Below are 18,829 nucleotides of genomic sequence, written 5' to 3'. Positions count from 1 at the left end.
AAATGATATGGTTAGGGCCAGGGAAAGGATTTTTCTTATCCAAGGAAAAAAAATCTTTCTACTCACTACACCTTAATCATGAAGTTCATATCCGCCTTCTGAATTCCTACCAACGTTTGTTATGGCGAGGGAGTATGAGATTTGTGTCCCACTGAAAAAGAGTGGAGTTACCCTCACTTTCCTTAGAAATGCACAATGCAAAACCCAGAGAAATATTCCCTACCATCCCAGAAGCCAACTTGCAACACTAGGTTGAAAAAACCCTCAACTGGAGCCCTAAGGACAGACAAGTAGCATTAAACTACTTTTTTGGACATAGCATTAATTCTATGAGTACTTACTAAGATGGCAATGCCTTTGTCGGTATTAACCCCTGCCACTCCCTCCTTAACAGAAGTACAACAAAGCTGCACACTACCAGTGAGTGATCACATAGGTCTTAAGATGCCCACCGTGGAGGAGGCAGATAGGGCAGCCCAATGGTAAATACATCTGTTTGTGTATAATATATCATCCAAGGCAGTAAACGTAAAATGCCGTTTTTAACCCATTAAGGACCGAGCTGTTTTTTTTTTTATTTTTGTACTCTTTGAGACCAAGGCTGTTTCTGGAGTGTTTGTGTTTAGCTGTAATTTTCTTCTTTCTCATTAGTAACTCACACAATTACGGTATATTATTTTTTTTCAGGACAAAAAGGGTTTTCCTTAGATAACCTTTTTATCATATCATCTAATTTACTATAATAAAAAATGGTGAAAAATTGAATTACATATTTTTTTACTCATCTACAAAAGCTAATGAAGAAAAGTTTAGAAATGCCCACAGTTTTTTTTTTATTGTTTTTGCAAGTACAAAAAGCATATTGTATTTTCAAAACCATTTCTTTATCAAAATTAGAAATAGTGACATTGTAACACTGATATCTTTCATGAATCCCTGAAGCACCACCCCACACACACATGTACTTATTTTTGAAAAGAAGACAACCCAGGGTATTCATCCTGGGGTATTTTGACACTTTTCATGCAGCCATTTTACCACCAATCTTTACCAAGGAGGTAAACTCTATGCATTGTGGTTGTTTGGCAGTGACATATACCACGAGCTATAAAGTACAATGCGTGTGAAAAAACACACGCAAAGATTGACAAAGGCTGGTGGTAGAATTAGTGCATGAAAAGTGTTAAACTACCACCATTTGAAATTCCCTGGGTGGGCTACTTTTCAAAAATATATGGTTTGACAGGGCTAAATTGAATTGACTAGTTTCAAAGATGTCCCACATAGGACATGAAGGAATTACCAGATGTCAAAATTCCAAATTGAAAAACTGAAATGTGCATGTCCCAAATGTGGCCTTTAAGGCCCCAAACAACCTGACAAACAGATGCATGGGTGGTATCACTGTGCAGATATTGCTGCACAAATACTGTATTGGGCCGATTATAGGCCAAACTTTCAGCGTATAATCGAGGTTTAGTGCAGTACATCATGCCTGGATGTGTCTAGTGAAATTGAACCCAATCATGCGTTCCATTTGGTTAATTGGTCGATTAAGTAACTAAAGGGCAATAACTTAGGGCCAGATAGGTGTGGATAGCTGTATTTTTTTTGTTCTCTATATTAAATTATTTCAAGCTGTATATTGTGTTTACTTGGGTAATCTTTGTCTAATATTAGTTTGATCTGAAGCATTTAAGTGTGACAAACATGCCAAAATAGATGAAATTGAGGCAAATACTTTTTTACAGTGCTTTAGTTCTATTAAAATGAAGTAAAACAATTTAACTTTTTTTTTACTGAGACTCTTAAATATAAGCTTTCATTAAACTTTTTTTAAAAAGACTCTTAAGTATCACCTATCATTATATTGCTTACATTTATCTGTAAAATGTTTTGCATACTGATCTTGGAAATTAGTCAGCCACGGTCATGGATCATGGGTGCTGAGGCTGGCTTTTTTTATTTTTAAACATTTCAGACGATATAGTGTATAATTGTTCAAAAATGTTTCAGATAACTTATGTGAATCTTCTGGGCGAGAACATGTGTGAAATGTGGAGCATGACTAAATGGTTCCCACGGATGACCAGAATGAAGCCAGATGCTTACACCTGGCACTGGATACATATTCCTACCACTGCAATCTTGGCCCATAAGCCACTTACTTTCCCACTCAAGTTAAACAAAATACAACATTATTGCACTATTATCTAATCACACATGAAGACATATTAATCAAAAACATACAAGAATATATATATCTATTTGATTTTCCATTGTGGAAATATATCGGTTATTAATGCTGACATTCACATTCAAAAGCAGGGGCACAAATACATGTAAAGGGAAAAAATACAATAAACCAAAATAGTACTGTGTATTTAACCCTTCAAAGTGAGCAATGGAATGTTTCATCAAAAATGAGTTCATCAAAAACAGTTATTTAATTCCATGGTTCTAGAATACATAATAATAAAAAGATTCAATGGCACAATATCACTGTACATATATTGTGAATTGTGAAGAGACACTTACAATGAGTTTTGCACAATCCTATATGCAAAAAACACAGAATAGCAACAAACAAACGGTTAAAACGTCTTTTTCAAGATGTACTATCACTTACAAATTTCCCTGGGATTACCAAGTTTATTCAGGAGGTAAACATTAAATAAATTATATAAAAAGAACAAAAAATCCCAGGAATATAATCTTGCGGCACATGCCATGGATGGGATATCACAAAGATGTCCATGGAACTTCATGTTATAGGTTTCCATGACCGAGCAGCTGCACACAAGCCAAAGATGACTATGTGCAATGCCAAGTGTCAGCTAGAGTGGTGTAAACATACCACCACTGGTACGTCTTCTCTGGAGTGATGAATCACGCTTCACTATCTGGAAGTCTGATGGATGAATCTGTGTTTAGGAGATGCCAGGAGAACACTACATACTTACTGTAAATGCATTGTGCTTACTGTAAAGTTTGGTGAAAGAGATATAATAGTTTGGGGTTACACAATCCTCCACCACTGGATCAAGCCTACACCACCACCAATGCCACTTTTCCATACTAACTTTTTCTCTCTGATTTGTCATTTGTTAAATACTATATATGGTTTTTGTTCTTCAGGGACAAAACTTAAATGCCGATTATTGATAGATGCTTTTTTTAAATAAGCAGACTTGCCACAGTCTACGGAAGTTCTGATTGCTGTTATTTACCGTTTACTATCCAAAAATATTGTAATAATTTATGTCTACAATAAAAGTTAGAAGAAGAAAAAAAGAAAAGCATAAGCACTATGTGTCAGGAACTTCATGGAGTGGGTTTCCATGGCCAAGCATCTGTGCACAAGCCAATGCGCAATGCCAAGTGTCAGCTACAGTGATGTAAACATACTGCCACTGGACTCTGGAGCAATGGAAATGTATTCTCTTGAGTGATGACATTTTGTTGAGAGCCTATCCAGAAGAGTGGAGGCTGTGCTGGTGGTGGGGTCATTCAATATTAATGCCCGTGGTTATGGAATGAAATATCCAACAAGCTCATATACAGTAGGTGTGATTGTCAGGTGTCTACATACTTTTGGTCATATAGTGTACTGTGACCGAGTGACCTGTCATGCAGGGCCCCAAGGTACTCAGAGATGGCTCCAGCCTGGCTGTCAAACAAAGATAGCACAGGTAGGAACTCCATTGTTTTACTAATCCCATCAATAGGATTGCTGCCAGTGGAATTGAAGGTTGGGTTGTATACATGTATCTGTTTGTCTAAGTTAATGCAGTTCTGTGGATATATGAGGCTATGCTTAACAACAATAAAATGTCCATTCCTGCTGTACTCAGTTCAAGGTAGTTTTGTCTACTTATTGGATACACATGGCAGGGTTCCAAGGTGTGCATGCTGGGAGGGATTTCAGGGACAACAGGAGGATACATGTGGGTGATCTCTGGGAGTTGCTACAGCTCTCTTGGGGAACCCGTTGCATGTACTTTATGAAGATCTTATACCAAGTCTCAATCTTCAAAATATTCTATTGAATGTAAATTGGCACATGTACTATTTTTTTAATAGATTGGAAAATTAAACTTCTGTTTAAGTCTTCAGTGTGAGCTTAACTCACATGTGTGTACTTATTATGAATACAAGGGTGATATACTGAATTACACTGGCTGCTTTCATGGGATCAGGTTAAGGATGAGGAAATTAGATTCACTTTCCAACCTCTGCTTAAAAAATGCATCACTTTGCTTGTGCTACAATGTACGAAGTCCATGCTAAATAGACTCCAAAGTACAGTTAACTTGTTAGTGTTCCTTTATTTGATTTATTTCATAAAGTGCTAAAATAATTGCCCTATACTCAGGCATAGTGTTCCCGTTGCCATTTGAATAATTTCTAACATTTACTAGTGTTGGCATCCCATGCACTCGTGCTGCTGGCATATATAGGGCAGCACTTGCTAAATTGCTGAACTCTCATAAAAGGCACACTAAACAGTATTTTCCAACGCAATGGCGATCATATTTAAGGAAAACAGGGACAGTAAATGAGAAAAGGTGCTATGAACGCCCGTAACAGAGGAACAGTTATTATCCAATAGTTCCCTTTGTTGTAAAACACAATCTCTGCATTTTGTAAAGACACAAAGGAAAATACCTGGGGAAGTGACATAGCTCTTTAATAGGAAAAGTGAAAACTATCTAAAAAGTGAAAGAATAATCTCAAATGAAAATTTAATTATCCATCCCTTCACTGTGATGATAGCTCTGCCCTTCTTCCTTCTGTCATTCCATCTACAACCCTCTCTACCCCATCTTACTTTTCCAATCCCCTAATGATTGCATACCTTATCTCGACTGTCCATTTGTATTAATGAGGCCCAAAAAACAAAACTTTATTTTCTGTGGTTGGGTAGAAGTGAAACAATAGGAGAGGACTGCTTGGATGGGGATGAGTTGATCGGATCTGGATGATCTGTTGAAGTTGTTGATCGTTCGGATTGCTTGATTATGATGATAGCTGAGAGTATTGGGAGGAAAGGCTGTATGCTTCTTGAAAAAGGTGGGTTTTCAGAGAGCTTTTAAAAGTTGCCTTTGAGGGAGAAAGTCTCACGAAACAAGGAAGCGAATTCCTCAGAAGGGGTGCAGCCACACCTGGGAACTCTACGGGTTTGACCCGGAGATTGCCAGGTGCAGGCCCGGCCTTAGGGGTGTGCGACCTGTGCGGCCGGGGTTTTTTTAGTTTTTTTTTTACTGTTAAAACAAAAAAAAAATGGTGTTTTAATTTAAGTCCCGGGCAGGGGTGCCAAGTGGTCGCTCGTGAAGTTTTCAGCATCCGCTCGGCGCCCCTCACTCTCCGTGACTCCGTCGCGGTGCCCGCGTTTCATGCTGAGCGCCGGAATTATTCTGGCGCACAGCTGTGAAGCGTGCACCGCGGCAGAGCGGGAAGACAGACGCCTCCCGCTCCCACCACAGGACTCCGGCAACAAGGTAAGTAAGGATAGGGAGAGGGGGTAGATAGTGATAAGGGGCAGGGGGGTAGATAGTGAGAAGGGGCAGAGGGGGGAAGGCAGTGAGAAGGGGCAGAGGTGGTAGATAGTGAGAAGGAGCAGAGGGGAGAGATTTTTTTCCTTTCTTTTTTTTTTGGGATGGGGGGCGCCAGAGGGGTAGTCCGCACAGGGCGCCAGAACACTTAAGGCTGGCTCTGGCCGGGTGATCGCTGCTTCTCCGGTTCTCCTGGTCAAGAGAATCCTCCGGGTTACGGGATCTTGACACGCCCCGCTCCCCGCCCATTTTTACTTTAAATGGGGGTGTTTCCTGCTGCTGTCAGCAGGAATGCCCCTAACAACAGCGGGAACGCCCCTGACGTCAGTGGGACCGACGGCAACGGGACCTCCCACCGACGTTTGTACTGCAATTAACAAAATAAATGAAAATTACAAAACATGTTCCATTTCAGCCTAAAACACAACACTTATTATAAGCAGAATAATATTAATATGCTGTCAAAATTAGGACTCTAATCAACAACTTTTAGAACTCCTGAAAAGGATTGTCAGGAAAGAGCAGGAGGTAGAAACCTGTCATGTAGCTTTTCAAGCAGGACATACCGGTTCCTGTAGTTATAACTAACATTCTGTTTTTCCCCAAAAAATCAAACTAGTCTTTTTATAATTATGTAATTATGTGAATTATGTCATTTTGAAAACAAGAGAGGAAATAAGTTATTATTCTAATGTAAATACATCAACAATATACAAATTCGAATGAATATAGGTTTTATTCAATAGACAAATATTTTGTGACATTAACATTCATTTATGAAACCCTTGAGTGTTGTCTCCCAAGTGACCCGCTAAGGGCTGAACAAAAAGTGGAAACCAATACGAATGTACATAACTGTTTTGAGAATCTAGCTTTAGCACATACATCAGTAAAGAGAACGAGCGCTACACGCCAGAGTCAGGGCATTGGCAATGGTTGCGCCAGGCAGGGTCGGATGCGCATGCGTAGAGCGCCACAGGCGCATGAGCGGAAGCGTGGTTATTTTTTTTTTCTCTCGGTCAATTTGAGACGTTATTCAGCAACGGGGAATTACGGAATGATTGGTAGGTATGATGTAGCCATAGCTTAAAAAATGGAACTCATCAGTGGTGGACTATTGAACGTTTCTGCGTTTGTTAGGTTGTGATTTTTTTTTTTGCAAAGTTTTGTGTTTGCGCCTGTGTTGTGACAGCTGATTGATGTTTATGTTTTTCGTGCTTCTGATTTATTGTAATGTGTTTGTCGCTTCCAAGGGTCCTTTTGGCTTTTTGATCTTCTCCGCTGATCACTAGTGTTCGGTGCCTCTGCCCGTGAGACGTGACTATGGCTGAAGACTTCTTACTAGCCCTCCGGTTACAAGAGGAATATGACCGGGAGCTGGCAGGGCCCTCGTGGGAAGTGTACGAAGATGACAGCCCCGAAATCATCCACACCGTGTCCCGGAAGTCCGCCACCCCCGCTGCACTTTCTACGAGCTCAAAGGCGATGTCTGTGGTGGATCCATCTTGGGAGCTGCTGGATCCGATTCCTGATATCCGAGCATTGTTTCTGCAGTTTAATGACATGTTCTTTTGGGGAAAATTGGCTGGGGTAGAGGTGAAATGGAGTGCAAGGATGACACTGTGAGTCTGGGGGTCTTAAGGATGGGTATATTTCATATATATATATATATATATTCTTTATAACTTTACTGACAAACGTACATATTACTGAAAGAAAGGGACACCGAGTAATACAGATGCCAGAATTTATTTTTATGGGTTTCAAATAAAGCCCAGTTAATCATTAAAAAATGGTATGAAAGTATTGCTCCTTGGAAGCCCCTTTTATTGGGCCAATATCCAGTTTTAATGGCCCATAAGCCCTCGAGGCATTAGATTTACCTTTAATCCACGTATTTTAGTGTGCTGGCCCAGTTTGTCTAAATCCTATTTCTAATGATAACAAGCTTATTATTCTTTTTTGCTGTTTTTCAACTGGTATGTGTCCTAGCTGGGTTATCTTAACCCAGGCTGCTAGACAAATACCCTGACTCCTTTTCATACAGCCAGTTGTAAACAATACAGTGGCTTATTGTTAATCATCCAGCTGGATACTGACTGAAGTATAATGAACAAGGGGATACTTAGCTTTGCCATAAACAAATCAGCTCAGTGTGGTGTTTGAGCAGAGAAAGTCACCCAAAATATCAGATGACTGACAACAATGGCAGCCTCCGGGTCTGCAGGTAAAGTAAGTTATTTAGAGCAAAATAAGATAAACCCCTTTTTCCTTCTTCACTGATAACTTATATCCCTATATACAGCCCTGTAATATATAATCAAAGAGAAAAAACAAATCATGGGACGTCTTTAAATATTTAAACTCTCCTCAATTCACTTGCAGTTTAGGGTTTTTATAACCACGCTGAGTAGAAACTTCAGGAATACATTTGACTTCTCTAGTTGTCGGACTGTCAAAAATCCCTGTACAAAAAAATTGCTTGTGATGTAGAGTTTGAAACTGTTCCATTGGTTGCTAGTGTGTGAAGAGCAAATATCAAACCGAAAGCTAGACATACTATGTTATATCCTATGTTGTAATCCAAAATGTGTACGGTGGAGTTTCCCTTTGAAGAGATCATGTATGTTTTGAAAGTATAGTTTGTTATAATTTTGTAAGTCTGACCAACCCTCCTGTGATCAGACTTGCTCAAGTGTTTTGCCTACAGTGTTAAAAGTGCTGTCCCATTTACTGAACTGCCCACCATGTTTAGCAGATAAGCCCTAGCAAACCTGTCATGTTATTTGTTGTCAAGCTTTAATCACAAAAAAACCACACGTTATAGAAGCAAAATGTTCCAACTGTGCTTGTAAAATTGACTCATAAGCTTATGAATAAGCGCAATCTAAGGCATGAAATGCATTACGCTGTTTTTTTTCAGCCGTTTAGTATGTGTTCATACCAGCACCGTATACTCACTATTGGAGTGTGAAGCCTGTAATTATTTTTGGTTATGTGGAACAGCACCTTTTAATAGTTGGTGAAGGCACTCGGTAAAAATATCTTCTATCGTCATGATAGTGCTTCATTGTTTTTGAATCGTATGATGATTGTTATCCCTTTCAAAAACTTTAAGAAACATTTAGATTTGCTTTTGCATTTAATATAACCATGTCCATACTTTGATTTAGGTATTGTTTTTTTCTGTTTGTTTATTTTTTAAGATTGATAAGAATTCACTTTTTTGAAATGTGTGCATTGAGGATTTATTTTCATTACAGATGTGCTGGAGTTTGTAGCTATGAAGGAAGAGGAGGTTTGTGTTCTATACGCCTAAGTGAACCATTACTGAAACTGAGACCAAGGAAAGATCTTGTAGAAGTAAGTTTTAGAGCTTATCGCAAATCCTTAAAAAGAACATTTAACACCCAAGGCTATAAAAACCTGGTAGAGATGCAATATCTATTGTAGTGGTGCTTGATGAAGTAAGAATTGTTGATCACCTAGGTTGAATTGATTCAATATTCTTTAAGCAAAAATAATGTGTTGCTTTTTAATTATTGTTATATGAATGGTTAAAATTTTGGATTTGAGAAATTGTGTGACCGTTTCACTTTAACGTTGGTAAATATTTAGGAAGCATTGATTTTTTTTTAGTTTCTCTCTTTCTATAAAATCCAGTATTAGTACTTAATTTCTGCATTTTTTTGTATGTAACAGACACTTCTCCATGAAATGATCCATGCACTTCTCTTCGTCACACACAACAATAAAGATCATGACTCCCATGGCCCAGAGTTTTGCAAACATATGACGCGTATAAACAGCCTCACTGGTTCTAACATATCGGTAAGTTTATAAACATGAGAGTACTCTATTAATAATTTTATGATCTGTACATTTGACAAAGTGTTGTCCAACAATTTCATAGGGTGGGTTGTTGTACTTAACATATTTTAACAGGTTACTGTGCTTTCTGTTTCTTTCTGTTCATGAATGTGCACCAGCATGCAGTGCTATCAGTTTGCAAATGGTACATTATAATTAAATTGTGGTTATTGTCAATGATTGTGGGTACAATCAGAGCCATGTGATTGCACAATCTTTGTATTGGATATCACCATGTTTTTTGTTTTAGGTTTATCACAATTTCCATGATGAAGTTGATGAATACAGAAAACACTGGTGGCTATGTAATGGACCTTGTAAGACAAGGAAACCATATTTTGGTTATGTCAAACGTGCAATGAACAGGGCACCATCGTCTCTTGATCCTTGGTGGTCTGAACATCAGCGTACCTGCGGAGGGACATTTCTAAAAGTTAAAGAGCCGGAAAACTATGGACAGAAAGGGAAAAGGAAGAATGAGTCCTCTCATTCTCAACCAACCAAACCATCAGATGTAAAAGGTAAGATGTTTACTATGTAACCATTTCAGTATTTATGATTATAAATAATTTATAATTGACTGTTGTATATTGCGCCGTTTGTAAGCAGGGCATAATACGTATCACATCACATAAAAATTTGGACTTGGAAACAAAAGTTGAGAGAGGTCTGGCTTAAACAAGAGGTGAAAGTGCAAATGATTGCCGTAGGCCAGCCATACAACACTATCCTAGTGTAAACACTGGGGTGGAGATTATGAGTTCAGTTTTGGAAAGATTACATTTCAGATAGTGTTGTGAAGTCCAAGAAGAAATAGCAGACAAGCAGTTGGTAATACGCGGGACATGAGAGAAGGAGATCAGGGAAGCAGCAGCATCATCTTATAGGTGATACTGCAAGCCAAAACTGTTTTGGGGCGGCTACATAGTGGAGGAGGTGAAGATGCCTTGCCTGAGAACGTGACGCAATGAATTATTAGATATAGCTTTCTCCTGGATCTCATATCTTGTATACCTGCAGAAGTGACTCTGTCTTTGGCAAAGAGCAAGTCATTTGGTACTTTTGTTAGAGCTGTTTTTAGTAGAGTGAATGGGTCTGAAATTAGACTGAAGAGGGCCAAGGGGGAATGAGAGGAGAAAGCTAGTTAATTGTTTGTACACAATCTGCTCTAGCAACTTAGGGGCAAAAGGGGACGACCTTTAAGGAGTCAGTTGCTGAAAGAAGTGGGATCTAAGAAAGATATGAATGGCCTTAGAGTATGCTTAAAGGTTGTTGGTGCGGTTCCAGAAGATAGGTGGCTAAGGGAGAGCGGTGTGAAGGGATAGGGTCAAGGGGATAGGCTTTTGGGTTTGAGGAAGAAAGAAAAAATGGCAGCTCCATTTATAGGGGGAAAGCATTTCATGTGGGGATGATGGATGTTTCAGAAAAGTGACATCCAATCCCTGTTAATCCCCGTTTTGCTCTAGTGCCAATATGGTGGGTGTTGAGGGGTGTGGGTGTGGTGGGACAGAGAAGGGAGTCATGGGTGGAAAAAAGGGAAGATTATGAAAGTGGAGAAATAGTGGTGTTTAGCAAGAGAGAGAGTACAGTTGTGAAAGCATAGCATACATTTGTATGAAGTCTTAGCTAGGCTTTTTGTTTGCTAAGGTTGGTGTCGAGGGTAGTCTAAGGTAACCGGGGCAATGCTGGGGAAGGATACAGTCTGGCAGTTGCCTATGGATATGAGGTTAACATAGCAGTGATTGGCAGAGGGTTGTATAGGAGAAAAAGCTAGAAGGGTGATGGTCAGGAAAAAGGGTAGGGAAGGGAAATCAAGAGAAATCAGAGTGGAAGCATGATCTGTAGAAAACCAGATCGTGTGTGTGTGTCAGAATCGGTCCATTTGGAAAGACTGAAAGCAGAGGTTATGGAGAGGAGCTGGTGGAGTTGCTGGATGAATGTTGCAGTCGTTTGGTTAGTTTGTTTGGGGTTCAGTTCTGTTCTTGTGGAAAGATGGAGGCATGTGTCGAAGGAGGATGGGAAGGATCCAGTACTACTGGTGCATTCACCCATAGCATGTCAGGCCTCCTAAATGACTCTGCGAACCACAAATTTGGTCCTACCAACATTTTACTGAGTATCTATAGGGATGTTTGTGTGTGTGTGTGTAGTATATCTATGCGGCTATCAAAACTGTGTAAATACAGAGATGGGAAAATCCGTGTTGATTTATAGATAGTGTATTTTTGTTTCTTTTTTATGTATTTAATATTTTTTTTTTCATTTTGCTCTTTCCAGCAGATAAAAGTAACTTAAAAGGAGTTGATATTCGCACAGTCATTCCTTTTAGTGGCGTTGGCTATAAACTTGTTGAGTCCACAAATTCAGCTGTCCCTCCTAAAGTACAGAGCATTAAAAATACTTCAACAGATGGAAACAAGTCTTCACCGCACAGATCGTCCATCAGCACAATTACCACCCGTGAGCCATCCATACCGAATCAAGTTAAAAACAACACAAATTCAAAGGCTACTGTACCAAAAATCTCTGTTGCAAACACCAAAGCATTCATAAGTGTTGATGGATCCCCTATAAAACTTATGGGAAATGGCAACAAACCAGTTCAGAATGTGTCAACTCATGACTTTTTCTTTTCTAATAAGAAACAGAAGAAAATTTCCTTTGCAATACCAAGTTCATCTACAAGCTTCCCTTCTGCTTCCCAGGGATCAAACCATGACGAAGGTCATGTGCAGCCTACTAAGAGACCAAGAATGAATGACAAAAAAACACTGGATGACTTTTTCATGAAAACTTCCAGAAACAACACTACAAATGGTGGAGTTATGCCAAATGTTAATAATGCTACGGGATCAACTTCTATAATGACTTCCAGTTCTAACAGCCAAAGTATGAAAGTCAGCTGCCCCATTTGTAGAACTGAAGTTCTTGAAGTAAAAATAAATGACCACTTAGACGCCTGCTTAGCAGCCTGTTAAACATAATGATTTTTATTAATATTACATAGCTGTTTTATAATAAAAGGTGCTAATATTTTAAAATATTTAATATATTACTAAAAGCTTTCTGATGCTATGCACATAAGTTTGCATCCCAAAAAATTCTCAGGTGAACAAATTAAGCTGTATGATCAGAATGTGTCTTAATATAATGTTCTTTTTATAAAAGAGAGGGTGTCTGTCACCCTGCTAATGTGTTTGTCTTGCGTGTTTTTATCTGTATTTTGCAATAAATGTTTTATAGATTCATATGATGTACTAAGTCTTTTACTACTTGTTGATAAGTAGATAATGATCATAGCACCATTGGTGTTGGGTTGTTACCATTGAAATATCAACTGGAGGAATAATTAATACAGCGGCAATATACAAGCTTTTTGGGTGATTGCCAAACAAAAGATTGCTGTATTCTATTGTCTATTATAGGAAAGCCCTTACTGAGAGGAATAAACATCCATGGAAAAAAAGGCAGGATTTTTGTAGATAAGGGGGGAGCGTTACAGAAACTTTTTAAGGAAAGTAGCAATGTGGCCCATTTTTTGATGGGAGTACCATAGACGAACCCAAGGCTCTCAGTATTCAATGCATTCATTCATGTACCTTCTATAGCAGTGAGCATGCCCATACTCTTAACCCATGCACAATCTAGTCCCCACCTGCAGGATCAGAGGTACGTAGATTTTCAGAGTTTTGCAGTGTAGTATTTATAGTGTAAATACTTTCAACCAAGTTAGAGGAAGGTTTAGCGAGACACTTAAGGCTCATACTAAACAAGGTTTGAGGGGGTGAAGTTTGCGGTATTCACTTGGTGTGACAAAAACTTGAGATGAAAGCTAATGACACATTGGGCAACATAAGATGGGAAGAAATGTTCAGCTAAGTAAAATGTATGGTAGAACAAATTGAGCATTCCCTTATCTGACAGGCGTACACAGATCAGGCCAAGCCCACTGTGTGGCAATTATACATTCAGGGCCGGCCCAAGGCAAAATGCCGCCTGGGGCGAATTTTAAAATGCCACCCCCCCCCCCTTATCTACCCTTCCTCCCCCCCCTTGTACTTACCTTTCAGCAGTCCTGCGGCGAGTCTCCCTGCTCGGTCTCGGTGCCAGCTTGTAATGCTGAGCGCCGGAAACATTCCGGCACTCAGCATTACAAGCCGGCACCAAGACCGAACAGGGAGACTCGCCGCAGAGGAGAGAGAGGGGGGCGCTGAGTGGTCAGTACCCCTTTCTCTTTCGTTTTAAAATTATTTTTTTTTAAAAAAAAAAGGGCTTGGGGCGGCAAAGTGCCGCCTGGAGCGGTTGCCCCACTCGGCTCCATTGTCGGGATGGCCCTGTATACATTTGTTATAAAGGGAAATACTGCATTTGCTCGATTATAAGACAAGTTTTTTTCAGAGCGTATTTGAGGGTGGTCTTATAATCAGACCTCAAATAGAGGTCCTGCAGGGGACCTGGATCCTCCTTTCTGGTAACCTCTGCTGCTGCTGGCACTTCCACTGGGGCTTCTACAACAGCGCACTGGCATCACATGACCTTCCACTGCTCGGTCTTAGAAGCCAGACGTCCACCGGCTGCCCCCACCTGACACCAGGCAATCTGAAGAGGACAAGTCTACCACGGAGGACTGGTAAGTCGGGGGGGTAGGGGGTAAGAGTGGCATATGGGGGAGCTATAAGGGATTTCTGGAGGCAGAGTGGCACATGGGGGTTAAAAGGCATGTCAGGGAGGCAGAGTGGCATATAGGGGGTTAAAAGGCATATCTGGGGCAGAGTGGCATATAGGGGGTGTGTAGATAAATTTGATGAGTGATTCTTTGTAACCTAATGTGCAAATCATAGAATTGTTTGTGTTAGCAAGAACAAGCTGTTTTATTAGAAAGCAAGAACAAAATATCTGCAAATATAATCAGAACAAAGAGTAGCAAGTACCAGGCATACTGGCCGTATTGTCTGAAGCGTCTTGTAACTTTATGGTTTATATCCTTGGGAGTTGGCCACTCACAAGGTTGTAACTCGTGCAGTAAACAACACAAGGCCAATACACGTAAATTTGTGTATAAAAGCAGGAGGATCCCGATTAGTCAAAAGCCTCGATTACCTGTATAGGAGTGCACGCCTGTACAGTGTTGGTACTTTCCCGAGGATGACAGATGACGTGCTAGCCTCTCGGTGATGTAAGTATATAATCGATTGTTCTGATCAGATTTGTGATTTGTGAATACTTGATAAGATTGTGTTCATGCAATAATATCATTATCTATCATAGCATCTATCAATAAAACCATATTTATCCATTTATTCAACCTGAATGACCTTCTTTAAAGGCGTATCCGAACCTATTGCCATTTGGCAATACAGGGGATTAAAAGGCATTTCTGGGGCAGAGTGGCAAATAGGTGGTTAAAAGGCATATAAGGGGGTATACGGCATTTCTGGAGGGCAGATGTGCATAACTGAGGGGCAGGTTGGCAAATAAAAGGAAATAAAAACAAGAAATTCATTTTTCTCAATCATAGTTTTAATTAAATACGAAAAAATAGTTTACATAAGGGTAGTCTTATATTCAGGCATTTTCTTTTTTTCCCTAAATTAATATTCAAATTTTTTGGGGGGGTCATCTTATAATCGGGTAAATTCGGTACTTACAAATCCTCTTATAATGCTAGGGGGTTTTTCCCATACAAACTTATATCATGTATTTGGTTGCACAATTAATGTATATAATAAGATGTTTAAAATGCCAAGCACAGTATGTGGGACGTACACCAAGGAGCGTCAGAAAACATCATGGGAACGTGTTATCTGATATAAGGATTAACAAACACGTATCCCCTTAAGTTGGCTTTCAACTAATTTGCAATATTTTTGTTAGCAAAGTATAAAAAATGGAAAAAAGTCACATTGAGGATGTGACAGATACAATAGGTTGTATCAACGAGAGGTTTACTGGGTCTTCCACTTAGAAACGAGGAAACCTAAAGATATGAACTCAGAATATGATGCATTTTTTTCATGTAATGAAACTATATGTTACTATGCCAAACTGCTCATACATTCATTTATGTAGGGAGAAATGTACCCGAACAAGAACTAATAAAAAAAAAATGGTAGATTGCATCCATTGTAATAAAAAAAAGAACATGAATTTAACATTAACAGTGTTTCCTCTGAAAAATGTTGCCTTTGTATGTGTGACCGAGTGACCTGTCATGCAGGGCCCCAAGATACTCAGAGATGGCTCCAGCCTGGCTGTCAAACAAAGATAGCACAGGTAGGAACTCCATTGTTTTACTAATCCCATCAATAGGATTGCTGCCAGGGGAATGAATTTTTTTTCATTTTTGTTGTTTTTCCTGTATCTTGGGTGATTTAAGGGAGATTGCCCTGAGTATTGGTTTGAAGCTTCTTTTCACTTTACAGCGCTTTTTTCAGTTGTTTCAGGGGGATTAAAGGTTGGGTTGAATACATGTATCTGTTAATTTATGTTAATGCAGTTCTGTGGATATATGAGTATGTTTTACACCAATAAACTGTTCATTCCTGCTGTACTCAGCAAAAAATGAAGATGGACATGGCCTCAGTAAAACAGATTGTACCATCATACAGACTGGTACTCAGAACTCGGCAGGCTTTGAGTGCAGTCATTTTGCTTCCACTGAGGGTCAACCTACTACATGCAGTTCTAGTATTACATCCATGTTCTCCCTTAAGCTTGTTTTGACTTCCATACTATTCCATACTATTATAGTACCTATACCTACCTAGGACTCGTCTACTAAAAAACACCTCCACACTCAGCTGTCAGATGTCTTTTCAAGAACCTGAAGTATTCAGAGGAGGGACCTCAAAACTTCTTACCCTACCTCATCTCTCGTCAAAATGTGTAAAAATGCCACATTCTGCATTTTGTTCACAAAAGCACTTAATTGTAAGCCTTGAGGTTTTTGATTTGCATCTGGCACCATTCCTACATCAATTCTAATGACCTATTGTGTTTATGTTTTGTAACCAAGAGAGTGCCTTGCCTATTGCTCTGTATGGCATACGGTGGTGGTGGGGGGGGAACTAGAGATGGTTTTTGAAAATTGAGTAAGGATAATCCATTATTATTTCCCTAATCAACATAAGCATAACATACTACAAGACGTTCTTAGCAGTCAAAGGGCTCAGATACTGTGCATAAGATGAAAAAATAAAAGAAAATCCTGTGAGATTGCAGTAAGCAAATGCTGGGTATATCATATCCGATTTTAATGTGGAAATGTTAATTCAATCATTTTGTGAAGGATTACTGCAATATATCTCCGGTGGAAGTTAAAGAATTCTTCCTCACCCAGATGATCAGGTGTGTCATGTCACCCAGATGATCAGGTGTGTCATGTCACCCAGATCCATGGAAGAATTGTCAGTTTCCACATGTAAGCATTTCAGGGCTTCAATCTCTCTGCTATGAAGAAGCCATTAAAAAAAAAAAAAAAAAAAAATACTTGTTAGCCTGGAACAGAGAATTCAGATTAAATAGCACCCAGTCCATTGACAGCCCAAATTGGATGTTTGTTATGTGGAAATATGTACAGTGAAAATGGTAACATTAAGTGACGATTTGAGTTGGGAAACTGGATGTTTTGGACAAATGAAGACGGGCGCAAAACACCAGTGATATAAGCACGTAGCATTTATTAAACGTTCTCCTTACACAAATGTACATGTCTGAGGAGTCACATATCATTTTACATCTGGGAAACACAGGCTGTATGAAAAGTTATTGTAATTTAAGGAAAATGTAAATAAGCCAAAAAAAGTACATTGGATTGATTTCATGCTACACACACACACACACCTCTATCTACAGTGATATAACGGTACTCCTGGAACATCAGAGGTCTGTTATTTTTGTATGTCGTGGGCAAAGTTTCTCAGAAGCATTTCACCAGTGTTAACTTCCATTACATCTTGTTACAGTAACATGAATGCAAATATAAATTTATCTTCAAGATATATTTCTAGAAGGATAAAAATTATACAAATTTTATCAGATATTCTGGACATGCCTGGCAACACCAAAAAAATTATATACATTATATACAAAATGTAAAGAATACATAATGCATTTTTATGAAAGGAGCAGATGAAAAAAACACACAGGTTTTAACTAAATATTACACATTCTTTGCTTTACAGTGCACGGCATACATTCTCTAAAAAAAAAAAAAAAACAACCCAAAAATAGTAATTTAAGCTTATATAATTTGGGTATCACTCTATATGTCAAAAGTGTAAACAATTACTAGAGTAGTCAAAGAAAATTGAAGAACATATTCCTGCTTTCTCATTAGTTTGTATTCTACAGTGATACGCCAAGTTGATAGCCTTTATGTTACAGTTACGTTTACGGCAAGCGTAATACCGCGTGTAAGAGTCCCCAGGTGTAATTTCTAAAAAAAGTTTTATTCACTAAAGTAGGTAGGAGAGTCACGGTGCTAACTCAGAATGAATCTATTTTAATAGCCTATGCATGGCAAAGTGCTCAGTCCTATAATACACACGTGTTTTACCGGGCCATCCAAGCTACTCTTGGAGTACACACTCCCTAGTGGTTTGACCTTCCGTAATGCAAACAGAAGTCAGTGAAATGAAACTGCAACTCTACTACGTAACCCCCCTTTAGCGAATAAACTCCACAGGGTCAAACTAAGATGACATCAAGATTCCGGTTAGGAATGCTGGTCCAAAAATCGGGCATCATCACTGTTGGATTTATTCACTAAAGGGAGTTTGCAGATGAGTTGAGATGACCTCAAACATTTCATTTCAGACAAATAAGCAGTCATTCCCATTAGTCTCTACTGATGTAAATGAAGTAAGCAGTGTTTGCTCTGTGATCCATGTCAGTGAGGTGATCCACTTCCATCAGAAATTCATCCTGCGCACTATAGTATCCAGTCAACCGTGCAAGCACACACAGGCAGTGGGATACACACACTCCGAAATCTTTCAACTCTTTGTATCAGAAGAACCAAACTCAGGAACGTGCAATAAAGAACAATTAAATAAAAAATTTTTAAAAAACAGTATCCGTTCCACTAAATATATGCATTATGAACGGCCAAACAACATCCAGACTTTCCCCCGACGAGGACCAAGCTGTTTTTTCTTACAGAATTGGTCCTTTACAATGTTTAGTTTAGTCTTAAGTATTTCAGGTTGCTTTAAGCAGTTTTTGAACTTGGAACACAGCTTAGTTATTGAGTCTTTCACATTACAGCGCCATTTTAATGGCAACATTCAAAAAAAATCTGGAAACAAACATTTTCATTGACATACATATTTACTCATTTTCATACAGGTTTCTCCATAATTACATAAATCAGTTTTTACATAATTTTCAGTGTCATTTTATCT

The 18,829-nt window shown here is 39.0% G+C and overlaps 1 protein-coding gene across 2 annotated transcripts; it reads left to right on the top strand.

Moving 5' to 3' along the window:
* Nucleotides 1–6,531: 6,531 nt before the first annotated feature.
* SPRTN (SprT-like N-terminal domain) lies at nucleotides 6,532–12,673 on the top strand. 2 transcript variants are annotated; one of them, XM_053458493.1, is made up of 6 exons: nucleotides 6,532–6,619; nucleotides 6,809–7,177; nucleotides 8,819–8,918; nucleotides 9,258–9,386; nucleotides 9,676–9,946; nucleotides 11,706–12,673. In XM_053458493.1, the coding sequence occupies exons 2-6, from the start codon at nucleotides 6,879–6,881 to the stop codon at nucleotides 12,401–12,403; spliced, it is 1,497 nt and encodes a 498-aa protein (XP_053314468.1). In that variant the 5' UTR covers nucleotides 6,532–6,619; nucleotides 6,809–6,878; the 3' UTR covers nucleotides 12,404–12,673. The 2 variants fall into 2 exon arrangements, with proteins under 2 accessions (XP_053314468.1, XP_053314467.1); XM_053458492.1 differs by having other exon boundaries at nucleotides 11,703–12,673.
* The last annotated feature ends 6,156 nt before the right edge of the window (nucleotides 12,674–18,829 follow it).

Source organism: Spea bombifrons, chromosome 3, assembly GCF_027358695.1.
Source record: "Spea bombifrons isolate aSpeBom1 chromosome 3, aSpeBom1.2.pri, whole genome shotgun sequence".
Classification (NCBI taxonomy): domain Eukaryota; kingdom Metazoa; phylum Chordata; class Amphibia; order Anura; family Pelobatidae; genus Spea; species Spea bombifrons.
Note: the sequence above shows the minus strand (reverse complement) of the source record. Positions and strands in the feature narration are given on the sequence as shown.